Source organism: Corapipo altera, unplaced genomic scaffold, assembly GCF_003945725.1.
Source record: "Corapipo altera isolate COAL_440 unplaced genomic scaffold, ASM394572v1 1, whole genome shotgun sequence".
NCBI lineage: Eukaryota > Metazoa > Chordata > Aves > Passeriformes > Pipridae > Corapipo > Corapipo altera.
The window spans coordinates 28,303,583-28,320,758 of record NW_020884873.1 but is presented as its reverse complement, the minus strand read 5'-3'; the positions used below and the strand labels follow the sequence as shown (position 1 = coordinate 28,320,758).

At 36.4% G+C, this 17,176-nt stretch overlaps 1 protein-coding gene across 3 annotated transcripts in view; it reads left to right on the top strand.

Annotated features, from left to right (window-relative positions):
* SYT1 (synaptotagmin 1) overlaps nucleotides 1–17,176 on the top strand; it is a 351,884-nt gene that overhangs the window by 277,575 nt on the left and 57,133 nt on the right. For all 3 annotated transcript variants that reach the window (XM_027661549.1, XM_027661558.1, XM_027661540.1), the window contains one exon: nucleotides 1,826–1,993. In XM_027661549.1, coding sequence (XP_027517350.1) covers nucleotides 1,826–1,993 — 168 coding nt within the window. The remainder of the gene's footprint in view (nucleotides 1–1,825; nucleotides 1,994–17,176) is intronic.

Here is a 17,176-nt window from a genome sequence, read left to right as displayed (position 1 = left end):
ACGGAGGGCTAATGGGAATGAGATGACTTATGTTTCTGCTGTATTGCATCTTGAGCCCTGAACTTTATTTCTTCCCTTCTTTGAGTGGTTCCCTGTGGTAGTCCCTTTTTCATTTCTTTTTCCCAGACATCCATGGTGCTGTTCCAGGGTGCAAGTGTTTACCAGGCTTCAGCTGTCTGAATTGTATCCCCACACTGCACTGCCAAAAAGAAACCAAGAAATCCTAGCTGGACTACACCAGGAGGTATTCCTCCTCAGGTCCGAAGTGGGAAGAGGGTTCATGTCTAGAGGAATGACATTGTCTGTGTCACCTGCTTTAAGTCAAAAGACTGACTATGTCTGAGCAGAAAGCAGGGAGAGGGAACAATCCTTCACAAAAGCTGAGGCCATCCTTGGTAGTCCAGAACAAAGACAGGGTCTGAAACTACTTTAGAGGTAATGAATGAAGGAAGGATTTCAAAAGGCAGATAGCTTAAATGAGCTTTACTGAGGTCAAGTTAATGATTACCAAAAAGTAAATAATGATGAAGGTAACCTTTGCATGCATTCCAAATGACCAGGATCCAGTGTAAACTAACAGAAAAATAAACTTTAGAACATTTTTCTTCTCCTGTTTTTGAGACTGTGTAAAAATAAAACTAACATTATTTAGAATTTTTCCTTCCACATATAATTGCCTTCTGTAGCTTTTTAGAAGCTACAAATAAATTGCAGAATGAAAATAGATTTTGCTGTAGTATTTACGAAAATATACAACCATGTACTGCTGAAACTATTCTACTTGATAATGGAAGCTAGACCTGGCTCTCAGTTTGATAAGCTTATTTTAAACATTATATAACATGTTATGTAAAAGGAAAACTACTCACGTTATTAGTAAGTTATTTTAAGAAGCAAGTGGAAGCCAAACAGTAACAGAAGACAACAGTCCTAGGGTTTAAACAGACCGGAATATGCAGAGGTTAACAAGGACAATGATAATACTATGTTTCCATTTCTCTTTATATATAGACAATTAATAGATAAATGTTTAATGAAGCCCATGGAAACTGTTTATACTTGCAGAATATATTCAGATTGACCAAGTGTTCACATATATCCAAACAGTTCCTAAGTCAGACCTTTTCAAACAGCCACTTAAGTGTAGCTTACCTGAACTCCTTGTCTCCATCTGAATATTAAAAATGTGACTTATAAACATCCTAACCCACAGCATCTGTCTGAACCACATCAGAACAGCTGCAGAATTAGTCAGAACTTGGCCTTCTGCCACCACAGTTTCTAGCTATACACTGTGACTTAGAAAGCACCTTAGTGTCTACCATGTGAAAGGTGTAATAATGAAAAATATACCTTGGTAAGTAATAGGTAGTGGTACTGTAAGAGAACTGTTTAGCGTCTAATTACTTTGTGTCAGATACAGTAAGCCAGTTCTGTTTTTTACATCAATCTGGGAGCTACCCATCTCTGAGTGATGATGGGTGAATTATTGAGGAAAAGACACCATTGTGTCAAAAGTTCATGTCTCTTCAGTGCAAATAATTGGGCTTCTTGTTTCAGTTTCATCACCCACAAAATGATTGGAAGTAGAATGAGAAAAACCCAGGAGTGATGAGTGAGCTGCCACATTGTTCTATCGAGTGCCAGAGCCTTGTCTCAAGAAATACCGCATCTGGTGACTCTGAAACAAATACACCTCATAATTTTCTCTGCAGTTCAATTTACCTGAGATGACAGCTGACAAACCAAAGAAATAGATTTGCATTGTAGTGGACCAATCTTTATTGTCTCAGATGTGGAGTTTGTCATTTTCTCATCTTTGCAGGTACCATACTCTGAGCTGGGTGGAAAAACTTTAGTGATGGCAGTTTATGACTTTGATCGTTTCTCCAAACACGATATCATTGGGGAATATAAAGTTGCAATGAACACAGTGGACTTCGGTCATGTCACTGAGGAGTGGAGGGACTTGCAAAGCGCAGAGAAAGAAGAGGTAAGAAAAATCAGACTTTTTCCCCCCAGGACACTTTTATCCTCAGCTGGAGAAACAGACAAACTAGCAACATTTTTTTTTTTTGCTGAGACAGCTCCCATCTGTTATCAGCATTTCTCAGACTTGCTTCACCTGATACATTTTTGATAAACATCTTTTCCAATACTCATTGAGTGGGACATTCTCATTTGCTAATCCGATCAATGATACTTTGTGCAACATATTAAAAAAGTTTTCATGAATTTTACTTTTTCTTGAATTGGTGCAGCTTGGGTATGTAGAATTTGTATTTGCATTGTAAAAGTGGTGTGCATTTAGGTTTATTTGTGGTTCTCAGTGTTTGCATCTCAAGACATGTTATTGTGCATGATGATAATGGTAGGTTTTCATTGAAATATCTTATAGTTTTATTGAGCTGATATGTAAAAATATCCATTGATTAGAATTACGAATTTTACAAAAACCTTGGAATGGCATCTCACTCAAATATTTATCATCTTTTTTATTTTTGTCTATGTCAACATCCTATGGATTCATTATTTAGTAGATATAGTGCTACATGTACACAAGACACTTCTTGGAAATATTTTATCACCAAATTGTGCATCCTAGGAGGTTGTTCATACTAATACATCCAACTTTTTGCTTATTATAAGACCATTTTGTATTCATTTTTACGTTATTTTTCCTTTTTGATCGACAGATAGTACTCCGCCTACTCATAATAGGCAGAGTGCATGGTGTACTTCACTGCTCTTGTTTAAGGAGAGGGAATCGTGAGTCTGAGTTTCTCATCATCTAATTTAGATAATAAGATGCTTTGGATTCAAACCCTAATTTCTGTAATTAAAGGGACAATCTGAAAGAAATCTTTCCTTCTTACAAGTGAAAAAACCTGAATATTGGATTTAGACTAAAAGCTCCAAAAAATGCAGCCATGCAGGCTTCTCAGATTTCCAAAAATGGTAGATTTCAGTGTTGCCTTTTTGAGTGTTTGTTTTTAAAGACTGTGTTTTGAGATGGCTTTTTTCAACTGCTTATTGATTTGAAAGCCACTGCTACATAGAGACTTTTCTGTATGACATTTTGTCATAGTGACAGCATTTTTTCATAATGACAGCACTTACAGGGTACATTGGTACCCTTGCTATATGGGACATTTTTCTTTCACTCTTAGAGCCAAATATGAAAATGAAAAAAAGAGAAAAAGGAAGTTTGTAGTTTGAAGGCCCTATTCCTTTAAAGCCTCAGCCCACCTGAAAGCTGGAAATATGAAATTTTATTAAGCAGCAAATTGGTCTTCTATTGCAATATTATGTATGATTTCAAAGTGTTTCATGTCTTTCTGTATCAAAACACATATAATAAGCCAAATACTACACAAAGAGGAATTGAAACTTTACCCTTGTAGTATAACTTCAAGCTTTAAGAAAAGAAACAATTATATCCCCATATGCAGCTGACAGATAACATGTTATAGATTAGTGTGGGATTTCACCTGTCTTGTGGCATAGAACATTGCCTCTTAAGTCTTCTAGCTAATATCCACAGTTAAATCTCAGTCACTTTTCTGCAACAGCTTCAGAAAGTTCATACTCTGCTAATGCAATATGGTGAAAATGTTACTTGAAGCAGATATTGAGCAGTGTGAGCTACTTGCACAAATGCTTTCTGATTTGGAAAATATCTTTTATTAAAAAAGAAGGTAATTAAAATTAATAATTCTGGAAGTATTTGGATATTAGAAGAGTATTACAAGAGCTTTGAATAGTTTGCAGTAGAGACGAAATCTAGGTTGCTCTCACCTTCCTTCATATGTCAGGTACTACGTATGTAGGAAAGCCATTGTAATTTTTGTACCTTTTGGATAGGGCCTTTTGGAAGTTGCTACCAAGCATGGCTATTTTATTTGTAAGGAGCTAGATAATATGATCTTATGAAACATCATGAAAAACTGTGCTTACACGAACATCCTAAATATTTTTTCATACTACAGGAGAACTTCTGTTTTATTCTTGCATCTCGGTGTTCATAAGCATACAAGGTATCCAATCAATATGGAAAAATATCATAACTTAGGTTGTATGGAGACTTTTTAATCTTAGTTTTCTATATACTATGTGTAGCCTTTCTGCACCAGCTCATTAGCTCACTGTACGAATAAAAAGTAACCCCACAGAAGCCAGTTACTCACCAGCCAAGTATATTTAATCCACAAAGTCTTCACTTATTTCTGCTCCATTATGGAACCTCTACTTCTGTCATATGTATGTTGAGCCTGATTCAAAGAATTGCTTAGCCCAATTTGGAAAAGAAATCTCTACCAAGAACCAAGAGAGTTGCATTTGTCAGTGGTTTGGGAGTTATGTTCACACAAAATGTCATTCATATTCCATATTTGACTCAACTATCTCACCATCTTTGATGTTCCAGTCCCTGCTCTACAGCAAAGATGCTAAGCAAATTCTAGCATATTTTAAGGGATAATAAATAGGGGACAGAAATCATATCTCCATAAAGGGGTTATCAGCTGACATAGCAGATATAGCTGTGATCAAGAAGTACCTTGGTTTCAGTATTAGTAAATACATCACCGCACATATGAAGGTTAACATGATTTACCTATACCAGATATGTAGCAACAGACACATTCTTGTCTCTTGGTAGTGATCATGAACATGATGTGGTGGCCTAGCTTACTAAAAAAGTAAATTAAAACCTAAGCAACTGGATTTCATGCAAAAATTTATGACAAATGTAATTTTATTGCTACCAAAAAGTCTTTTACAGACTATTCTACATGGTATAATTGTGTAATGAATTTGTTCTTTAAAAGCACTTCTGTATGTGGCCTGCAATATTTGAAGATAGGTTTTATTTCCTTTTTTGCCTTTGCAGAGGTTAGGTAATTTTGGCAGTTCTTAGAAACCTAGAGCTAATCCGAATTCTAAATATTTTTGAAATAAAGTATCAGATGTCAGACTATCCTTAATGTTTTAATTTTGACACCTAAACAAGATGTTTACCAGAGCACATCAGTGGCAATTGTCACCAGTCACGTTAAAAGAACTATCTGGGTGGCCTCAGTCAAACAGAGTATAAAAATCTTTTTTTTTTAGTTTTCTTTATGTCAAATTCAGTTGATGAACATCATAGAATTACAATTTAATTAACATTTCAATCGTAGGGGGCAAAATAATTTTATGAGTATTTACTCTTTCTTTTGCTCATAAAGCTCCACTGTACTTTCTGTCATTTTTTCTAAATGGGCTTGAAATTGATGGCAGAGGATGAAGGTTTAATGAACTAATTTGAAGCACTCCCTCTCACAGCCCAGCCATTTGAATGGCATTTCTCTGACACTGCCTTCTCTTCTGGGAAAGGTCTTATTAATATATTTATGTTGGTGAAGCACTTTGAAGGTACAAGCCTTTATGTGAGCATTTGTTACGACTGGGAGAGGGCTTTGGGAATGTAAAAGTCTGTGCGACGATTGCTAAATATTCCGGAGACCACTACTAATGAGCTTCATACCTTGAATCTTTTTTTTCTTGTCTGCTTTTACCTGTGGTCTCCTTGTGAATATATGAAGTTGACTTAACCAGTAGTCCTTCAGTCTCATTTGACTGAGAGCATGGGAGGGACGAGTGGTAAATACTGAAAGGTTATTCACTTTTACCAAGTCTGACATATAATGGTTTGGGCACAGAGTGTTAAGAAGCAGATCACAGGAGTTTGCTCGTCTCTGTCATGTACCAGATGTCACTGCCATTAACTTTATCTGAGTACACACTGCATCCAATATCTGTTATCACTGCAGTACAGAAGGCGAGACAGACCTCTTCTTTGCTCACAGTGGTGTGAATCATACTGAGAGTCATCTTCTGAATACTTCAGCTGATTTCCCTCCAGACATTTTCTTATATTGGCACTTAAATTGAAAACCTGTTGTAGCAAACATGCCAAGAAATTTTACGGAATATAAGGAGAAGCAGAAACAATTCTTTCCCTTGGAAGCAGTGGAGAACCATAAGGAGAAGGACCCTTGACCTGACAATATTCGCCACCAAGAATTCTGCAAACCTTTTATGACTGTCATTTATGAAAGACCAATGTTGGTTAATGGCTTAAATATTGTTAAAATCTCGAAAGACTTTTGTCCAATGCAGCAAACTGTGCAAAGAAGCAACTGCTCACTGAAGTCCACCCCAAATATGCCTACTAATTAGGACTGTGGCAAGAACTTGAGATGCTGTCAGAATGCACAGAATGGTGATTTTTTTTTTCTATTTAATCTGTCTCTCTGTCACTCTCCTTCTCTGCCCATTTCTCTCTTTTTCCTATTTCTTTCTGTGTCTCTCTACGTCATATTTACTGTTAAATAAAAACTGTTGACTTTGGCATATGGTCTCATTTGCACCTTAATTCAGGCAGAGGCATCTCTCTAATAATTTTAAGAACCTGATCCTAACACCTTCACATGAGACTCTATGCATTATCTGATCAGGCATTCACCATGGATAGGTTACATGATGGATGCATGCTCATGTCACAGTGCATTGTGATGGGTATATTTTATACATGACTTCTGAGTTGGAAGTCTGCTGGAAAACACCAGCTTCACTCTCCTACATGATGCACAATCCCAAGTAGGAGAAATGCTACACTACTGCCTTGGAAATGGGTGAGATGCAAGCGTTCTGCAGCTGGAGAGTGGAAGACCAGTTTTGTGAAGCTTGATGTGGGCAATACCTAAGGACTGTTCTTTGCTTCCTCATGAAAAAATAAAAGCTAAAGGAATGAGGTGGAAAGTGGGCCTGAGATGGGTATATTTAATACCTTCATATACTTCATAAAAGTTAGTGAGCTGCCAAGCTTATTGACTCTAGCACTGAAACTTGCAGAGAGTTAAGAGTTAAAGGACATTTTTACAAAAGTCACTGTCAAAGTACAGCAGCAATTCACTATTACTTTCTGTTATGGTTGTATGATAGATGGACAGATGATCTAATAGGCCATTCCCATCTCTGATAATAACATTTAGTTCTTTTACAGCTTTGCAGATAGCACAGTGCTTTGCGAACAAAAGTATCATTATCCCTAGGGAGATGCTGTCAGAGTGTCAGACAAATTTTAAAATGTGAGGTCTCCTTTATTTAGCTGCATATTGGATCATGATGTTTTCTTCATAGTGCTCGCATTTCCTCAAGTTCAGTTCTTATCACGCCCAATTAAAAAGTAAAAATCTAAGGGGGTTTTATTTTTCAGGTTTTGTGGAGAGTTCCATAGAGTAAACTCACAGTGTTGAATGCCTGTTCAACACTGTAAGTACAGGATCTGTCCTGCCAATGAGCTGATTTTCATAGTAAGACAGGGGACAAAACAGGTTCTCAAGTTTGAGAATAAGCAAGCCTGGTTTAAAATTCTTTTGCAGTTAGTTAGTTGTTTTTCATCTTGAAATTGAAGATGTTAAAATGTTGTGATGTTAAAGGGAAAAAGTATGATTTGAGTAGAGCAGTTAGAAAACTGTTTCAGGCTATTAAAATTATGCATTTCTTTTCTTACCTTTTATACTCAAACTGCTGACAATCCCACTATATACCTTTATTGAGTATTCTCTTTCTTAAATCCCTGTCTAGAAGAGACACCATAGGAGATCAGAGGCATTCTTGTGTTATAATAAAAAGAATATAATTGGCATACTTGAAATCAAAAAGGAACTTGTCTTGATTCATCTCGGTCTGTCTGGCTTTACAGGTATTAAATTCAAATACACAGAACAGTAGAAAGAAGGAGAAGTTCAGTGATAGTGTTAAATTCAGGCTCTTCTGGGCCCTTTCTGTTTCTGGACAGTATTCATTCTGAGATCAGAAAAACCTGTATTGCTTATTTGTCAAAAACGTAATGATTGCCATTTTCCTTCCAAGTGCGGAAAGGCATCTTAAGGTTAAACTGTGCTAACAAAAGAGATCCTACACTTAGTGCTGAGCATCTAATATAGTACATAAAATACATATATTTTATGTGTTATGTATCGTATATTACATATATCTGTAATATATACACATTATAGAAAATAATATAACACACAAAATAGTAATACACATATACAAAATACACAAGATATTAATAATACACAAACACACAAATTAATAATAAATATACAAAATTTAATAATATGTCTATTAAACAAATACTAGTTAATTTTATTATTTATAATTATCATAATTATTTTATTTATTTATTCATTCATTCATTCATTTTAGACCAGGTATATTCCTAAAAACTTCGTAGAAAATTATAAGGCCAAAGGAAGGAACAGTGGACAATTCCCAGCCTCCACTTCTTAATGTTCGGGAGTCTATTGCTCAAGTATAGGATATTTTAAAGTTCTAAAACACTGCTTCATACAATGGTAGTTGGAAAGCAGTGTTCTGAAAAGTGTTTTTACAGGGTTTTGAGAAAGATACTGAGAGGGATCAAAATCATCTTTGAGTTCTTTTTAGAAAGACTCAAACAGAATTTTTATTCAGATAGCTGATGTATCAGTCATTTGCATGGGTTGAAGTATATTCCAAGTGGAAGGTACTGAAGCTGAAGTATGAAGACATGTTTTGGATGGAAACTGCAGTAGGAATTCCAGGAAATCCAAACGTAATTGTGGAGTACTCCTAGGTATAAAGGTCTGTAATCTGGGAGCGATGGCAAATGGACCTGCAGAATCAACCAATGAAAGGGTCACAGAACATACTATATCTGAAATTTTCCAGCATTGGTCTCCAGCTCGACTTTCATGTACTTACTTATTTTTCTGACTACCAGTATCAAGTGAATGCATAATGCAGAGGCAGAAATTGCCTCACTAGGTTCTAGGCAGAAGCTTTGCAGGAGTCTGGGATAATACTTTCCTTCCCTTTCTCTCTTACATTTCCAAACCAACAGTGACAAAAATGGTTGTGTGATTGCTGTTACAAACCAAGATCAAGAGCTAAGGGAAGCTGCAAAACAACACTATCAAAATACTCCATCATAAGTGTCATTAGAAGGACCTTCAGAAAGAGACCAAGACTTTAATAGAAATCATGAGGGAAAAGCAAGTCTCGAAAAGACAATGGAACCTCAACCCTCCATTTTCATTGGAAGGCTGAGGAGTAATATGCCACTATAATCTGCTCACTTTGTTGAGTCCACTTAATGTAGAACTAAAAGATTTTGCTTCCAGAAGCATCAGAGAAAAATGTATTTTTGAAGAGGAAAAAGTCAAAGATTTAGGAATAGTGGTCCAGGAAAAAAAGCTATTAGCCATTTTCTTCATTTTTTTTTCCTCTGTCAGCTTTTAAACACTGATTTAGACCATGTCAGAGATTACCATAGTAACCATTTAACCTCTTTTCAGAACCTGTTGTGTTACCATTTAGTTCAACAATGAGCTTAACTGGTATTTGAAGCACTTTGCATTATATCTGTGACAGGAATTAGCACCAAATGCCCTAAAATCCAGAAGATAATATTGTATTTTAAGTTCAGTGGTATTGGGCTTTTATTTAGTTTATGCTCATGTTTTAAGAGGTAGAGTACATGAATTTAGGAAGTATTACCAGGTCTTATTTCTAGGCTAAATGGATGACAGACAGCAATAACTCAGTCCTACGGTTACCTGTTCAATTATATCATATAATTCAGCCTTCTAGAAACCAAAGGCCAAAGAAATCCCTCACAGTGGCTGATGTGTTGTTAGTGTGTTGATGCAGCTGGGTGGTTTTAGTGCAGTCAACCCTGTACTTCTCTTTCTTTTCCACGTCCTTCTGCAGCTTACTTTGTGATTGTTACCATCATAACTAGAGAAACACTCAGAACTTGATGATTTAAATTAGATTCTAAAAACCTTTGGAATAACATCTTTTTCACTTGTTCATGTCTAATTCTTTCTGGGCAGGGTGCTGTTGTACAAAATAATAAATTGCTGAAAAAAAAATCATTTTCATAGAACATCTCTGTTTCTGCATTTGATTCATACTCCCCTTGTAGATTAATGGAGAGCTGACATTTCCAGTTTTAATATCTTGCAATCTATGACTTGCATAAAGTTCTTTTTGAAGGACTATGGCCAGTCTTTCATTTTCTATCTCACAGATCATAGCAAATATTATTATTCTTGCATGCTCATCAGTAACTCTACATCATACATAATATTTAAGAGATTAACAAGATTGACAAAAATACTTTTCTGTACCTTATCTGAGCATGCTTTATAATGTTGGTGCTCTACAGTTCAAAGTTTTTAACCTCTCTGTCATATAAAATTTCAATAGCAAGGAATTTTACTCCAAGAATGATACCATTGTTGGAAGATCAAACCATTTCTCCTCTCTCTTTCCCCCTCCATCTCCTGTTGTTTCCCCTTAGCCCCCCACATCCACCTCCCCAGACTTCCATATTTCTGGCCACATTTAGGGAGAAATTAATAAACTGCTAATTCTTCTCTCAGTTTCTTATTCTTTTCAGTTTTCTTTTTTTTTTTAACTTCTACCATCATTTTATACACCTGAGTGATTCAGTGAATAATTAACTTGCATTTTGTAGCCTCCAGTCAAAAGTTGCAGTTGCTTTTTAGTATTTATGTTGACCAGAGATGAAACTTTTGTGAATCACTCCACTCCTCACTTCTCAGCATATATTCTCTCACTTTTGGTGTATCTGTGCTTATGAGATGTAGACCTGAGCATAAAGCAGAAATACATCTTTCCTTTAGGATGCATCTTTGGTGATGAAAGTTTCGTGGGCAATCTTAAATTGCATTCACTGGGGCTTTTTGTTTCACCTGGTTGCTTGGCTAGCTTACTCACTAGATGAATGGAGGAGTACTGTAGTTGTTTGGTCCCTTCCACTAGCAGAGTTTCCAGAGTATGATTTTTTCTGTGGAAGGCTTGAGTGTGGTCACTGCAACAGAAATATTACGGTGTCAGTAGAGCAGAACACCACTCACTTTGAGCTACAATCATCAGTGCGTAGATGAAATCCATTTCCGATCTCCTTTTGGACCCAGGTAAATTCTGTATGTGCTTCTTGCTGGCCAAAAGCAAGATGAAAAGATGTACCTGAAACTGAATCCACGGAGATGGAGGCCATGGCTTTTTCCTTGAGCATGTCTACGATTACAATTACAGAAATAATTCCAGAGATGGGAGTTTCCTAACTAGCAGTGAGGGAGTTGAAAGTGGTACTTTATTGCTGCTTGATTGGCTGCATGCATTTGCCTACAACAGAACAGAATTAGCAGGTATTGCAATTTCCACTGACACTGATAAAGGCAACTAAATCTGGGAACCCTTCACTGTGCCTTTCTCCACTTGTGGTTGACCTTGAGTTCAAATGTCTTTGTCTTAGCTAAAGACCTTGTCATAAAATTCTAGCTGAAGCAATTCCCTGTACAATTACCATCATGTGGGGTTTATAACTTGCTGTCGATGCCACCAGCATAGAACATGCCACTGCTGCTTCACTGCTGCTGGCAATGGGCAGACAGCATCTGATCTTCCCATTAGGCACTTAATATTGGGTGCTACTGAAATTACTTCTGGTTGCCTGGAATCTAGTTATTTTACCTTTGTTTTTCCATATCTTCTTCATTAACTGTGAAAATTAACCAGAGGATCCCTTGTTGATGAGTAGAGCCTGGGCTTCAAAACTGGCAGCAGCTCATTTTTGTGGGAGTGCCCCGAGGTCTGTAGCTGACATCCCCTGTCTGTAAATGCCCAGCCTAGGATTAGATAGCAGTGGATTATGCTGAAAATGTTTTTACTTGACTTTCACATTAATCAGTCAGGCCTAACATTAATTTCCTGTGATGTTTTAGAGCAGGCAAGTTTTCAATGATATGTGGGTCATTTTTATTAATTTTGATTACTCTGATTTTTTTGCTTGTACTTGTTGTATAGAAAATAGATACAGCTATTACAAGTCTGTGACACAAACTAAGAGCTGCAGTTCTTCCACAGCATGTATCTGTAACCCATGATTTCTTTCTTGTCATAGTACAATTGTATATGGCAATACACCAAAGCTCTCAAAAAAAACCCCACTTTTAACTTCATGAGCCATCCGAATTTGTGCATGCTTTCTCATCCTCTTTTTTTTTTTACAATGAGAACCAATTTGTGTCATTACAATTTGACATAGCAAATGTTTCTGTAGATATAGAATCATAATTTTCTATATAAGCTTTAAATTATTAAATCATTTAAAATCTCTTAAAAGACATGATTATTTCTCCAGAATGCCTGTTAGTGATACTAAACTATTAGTTGATTTCTTAATGAAGAACTCTCTGCTTTTAGTTTAATTCATCAGCCTGAAGGAAAATATACACATTTATAGTGTATTGAAAGTTGCAGCTTTTATTATTAAAAGCATAAAATCCAAAAATTAGTATCTTCTGATACATTATAATTGTAAATGAGAACAGATTTTAATTAATATCTACTAGATTTTCTGCAGCAATCATATGTTCCAGAATTACTTGGGAGTATTGGTTTCCTGCTTGGGTTTCAGCTGTAGAGTTCCAGAATTGGCATAAGTTCCTGCAAGCACCGATACCAGTCACATTATATAAGAATTTAAAGCTCTTTCTGTTTATATGTTCCCGGTCATGAAAAATAGCTGTTAGTCAGCCCTTCAAGCGTAATCACTGCATGTAAAGCTGTGACTATCTTGTGTATAAACATTGGGACATGCTCCTTAGACTTTTTAGCCCACCTGTTCATTGATTCCTTGGGTTTGTTGCCATAAAGCAACACTATATGAGCTTTTATGAGTCACTGAGGATGACATATCTTTAAATATGATCTATTTTAGTTGCATTGAGCCTAGACTAGCTAACATTAAAATTTCGTTTCTGAAAAAAAATCCCATTTCAAAAAAAACCTTTTGCTTAGAAATAGTGCTATTTCCTATCAAATCAGGCATTTGTCTAAATTAGGTGATGTTGTCTGCCCTAAATCTGAAGGACTTCTAGATCTTTAAGGATCATTTTAAAGAACTCCCTATAATCAAGCTCAGTCTAGGAAACAGGCAGCATCCTGGAGATAGTAATGTTCTCCCAGTGCCAAGTTGGGAGGAAGTCGGCACAAGGAAACCCCCTTACAAGCTTGAAAGTTAGACCTTGCTTGGCTTTGGAGCAAAAATCTAGAAAGTGTCTGATTCTTAGCCCCTGGCATTTTGTCCTGGCTGCCTGGCCATTGACTGCGAATTCTGAAAGCTCAGATCTCCTCATGGCATCCTGACTTCCAAAAAAATTCAAAAATTCTGAGTGAGACCTTACTGGCGAAGGGTACAAAGAGAAGGTTGCTGACAGGAGACCCACATTTGTTTAGAGGCAGCTTTGCACCAGCACTAGAAAACTCATATAAGGTCTTCAAACCCAAAGAGTTTGAAAGTTTCTAATTTTAAGACATAAATAGATGAAGAAAATAACATGTCCCTTATAGCTTCAGCAAGTACTCCAACTGTTTTAAAAATGTGTACTTTATTTGTTATTGGATGTTACTGGATTCTACTCCAAGACGTTGATTCTTGTTGCACCCTTCCTCAATAGGTTGAAGCCATTTAATACATGATGCTTCCTCTTCTCTACTTATGCATTGTAATCAAGTCACTTCCAATCCTCTTTTCAGATCATGTCTACTATTGAATGTTTTGCACAGGATTACACTAGCAGTTTGTGATCTGTAGCTTATTACCCTATAACCTCAGCCGGAGACATCATCTTGTAAGATACATTTCCTGATTCAGGAAATACTTAGAAAGAGTGTTGGGTTCTTTGTTTTAGAATGTAGAATTTTTGCTTTTGGCTGTATGAAAATGTCCTCCGTGTGACTGGTTACAGCTAAGTGATTAAGCACTTTCTCTCTGACCAACCTGTTGCATTATTATTTACTGTTATGACAATACTTATATCACATGCTTACTTTATCAGCAAAAGTTCTTCCCCATCTATAAAACAGCAGTAGACCTTGAAGAGAAAAAAGAAAAAAAATGTGCATGTTCCCTTCATCAACCAAATTTACAATGTTATCAAAGATGAATCTGGTTTTAGTCGAAAAGACCTTTTTTCCATAAAACAATGTGACGTCACATTCATTATATTTTATATCCTTTAAATCAGCATTAATACAAACTTTTATGAGTTCTTCTTTTTTTTCATCTGGGTTTGATAAAAGGCAAATGGCTGATAGATACCACCTTCATCCCATTTGGCCTTTTTCTGAGTAAGAGAGGCATAACTTTAGCACTGTTTCAGTCTTCTGAAATTTCCCTTGTGGTCTAAGATTTATTAAAAATGAACATCATTGAGCCAGAGATTTTATGATAAGTGCAGTCTTCTTTCCTAGATTTTATAGATGACTGCAGTGACCTCTTTTTACTGAAGAGATTAATGAAATTGTGTGGTACTGATTGCTATGATGACCTTTGATGAGCTGCCTTGTCCTCCTAAAGAATGTGCTAAGAGAGTTTGTCAAAGTGAAATAGTCAGAAGTGGAGTAATTAAAGAGGGGTTTGCCACTATGTATTTATCCAAAAACTTGAATATATTTCAGTAGTTTCATAAAAATTTGAATGCTTAGTTTGAGAAGTGGATATTAGCCTGGTGAGTCAATAGATTTGAATATATAGTGCTAGTTCAAAGGACCTCATTCTTGAACTGAGCACAAATATTTAATGTACTGAACTTAAGACATATAACACAAGTCATTGTACAAGGAGGCATATATTAGTTTCTTCATTTCCACCCAAGACAAAAACACTGGAATTATCTGAGAGAGTATTTTATATATTTCTGATTTCCCTCAAACTAGGGAGCACTAGAACAGGATTTTCTCTGAGCTCTTCTGAGGTTTTCAGCTTGCCTCTTTTCCAGCTGCATATCATTTACCCCATCTCATATTTTTAGGCAGTTTTGATGCTCTGGAAAAATCTCCAGTACAAAAATTAGTAGAAGAGGACAACATGAGCAGTGAAAATCAATGATACATAAAAGGACTTCAAATCCTGCATGTGCTTGTAGCACAGAAGCAGTGAATGGAAAAAAAAAAAAAAGATGACATTGACTTGAGTGAAATTATACATTAAGGAAAATCTTGTTCACCTTGATAAATTACAGGCAGAGAACTGTCTTATTATAAGTTTTCACCTATCAGCTGTTAACTTAGACCAGCTGTTTTAGTGTGTTGTTTTCTCATTAGCAAATACAGTTCCTTTTCATCTTGCTGTGCAGTCCCCTGGTCTGCAGCCCTTTCAGGTCACTGCTGTAGCTGCTGTACAGTGAAGATCCTTGTTTGTCTGTGTGGCTGAGTTGTTTTTGTGTGAAAATAAAGGCACAGGCTTCTTTTGGCACAAAATTGTGTTGCATGCTGCCCTGGAAGAAGGTTCCTGTAAATGTAAAGGAATGCAATGCCTTAAAGAGGATAGATACTCAGATTCTTGCCTTGTTCAGGGAAACCCTTGAGCACATGGCAGGTCATCACATGGTCTGTTTGGCCTGCCTCTAACTAGGTTGAAAGTTTCCAGTTTTAAAACAATGACTTTGCATACTGCCTCTTGGCCGGTTGGCAATTTTAGGAGATTTTGCAGGAGGCTGATGTATTTTGTGGGATTTGCAATTGAGGTCATGGAAGGAAGCTGAAGGTACTACTAGGGGTTATTATGGAAGAACTTGAAAGCTGAACTGGTGTTACAGCAAGCAGGAGATGAGAAAAAACAGGACATAAATCAACAGGAGCTGTTGAACCAAGCTGTAGGAACACTGCAAAAAGAACCATTTATTTATAACATAGCTGGAATTAGTATGAGGTGCAAGGTCTTTATGTCTTAGTAGTTTGTTACAGTTTCAGAAAAGGGAAGAAGATGGCTGGCTGTGAAGATAATCCATAAATTCCACTGAATTCTTTGTGGTTCTTGCAGAAAAAATAGAAATATATTGTATGGCTTCAGTAATGGAGGCACTGGTTTTGCCTGATAGTCTTTCCCTGGGGTTGTTGAATTTCAGCAGTATTTACCAGCAGCCATAGGTGATTACTTGTTCCATCATACCAATCATTCCCACCTACTGGTTTGTTTAAATCTGTTTGTTCTGTATTTCATTAGTCAATGATTTATGGTCATCGTAGCAAGGACTATGTTCATGCCAGTTTTTTAGCACAGTATCACATCTAGCCCTACATCTTAAAAGTAAGAAATTGCTAATTGATTTGATTCTTAATTACAGTTCTCTGCTGTCTACTGATCCTGTATGCTGTAATTCCAATCCATAATCTAAAACTCTGAATTCAATCACTTTTGGAAACTAAACACTCTTGATAGTAGATACTACATTAACTGAGCATTAAGATGCTCATACTTACTACCGGAGATGTTTTCAAGTCAAGCAAGGGTACTGTATTGTGGCTTCCTATACCCTATCGCAGGAGGACAGCAACTTTCTGTAGAGTGACAGCAGTGTATATATAATATTCTAATAATTATGGGAAAACATCATGATTTGACTTCTCACAATGTCTGATAAGCCAAAAAAAAAATCTTTCAGATGTATTACATTTCCTTTCAATGTTGTACTTAGACTACTCACTAGAAGACTAGCCTTATGACATCCTGTATTTAATAAGCTTTCCATGCTGTCAAAAGTAATAATATTAATGTGCCATTCAGTTAAATTAATTTTGTTTTGTGCACTGGCCTGCATAGATGTGAGTGACATTTAGAAATATGATCAGGCAGGAGCTCAGGAGAAGCCAAGTGGCAATATAGAGGGAGATGCAATCACTAAAGCAGAGCAGCCAGCTGCAAGCATTTGGGAGTAGGCAAAGAGTTACAGGAAACCAAACTATGATGTTCAGCCATGTATGATTATTTTAATTCATTCCTCCCATTCTCATTTATTTAAGAAATCAGTTTTCTTCTTGTTTACTTAAGAACTTGATATGTTTGGTAGTATGGTCTTTTGTCTGGAAATCAAAGAGTGTGTTTCTGCTAATCTTTGATTTCAACTGCCTTTGGCCACAGCATTTCTCATTTTTCAAGAAGCAGCTGATTGTAATGCTTTTAAACTGATGACCGTGAAGTGTCATTTTCTACTACTAATAACAGTGTTTTCTCTTTCCATTTCCTCTGCTTTGTAGAAAGCAGTAA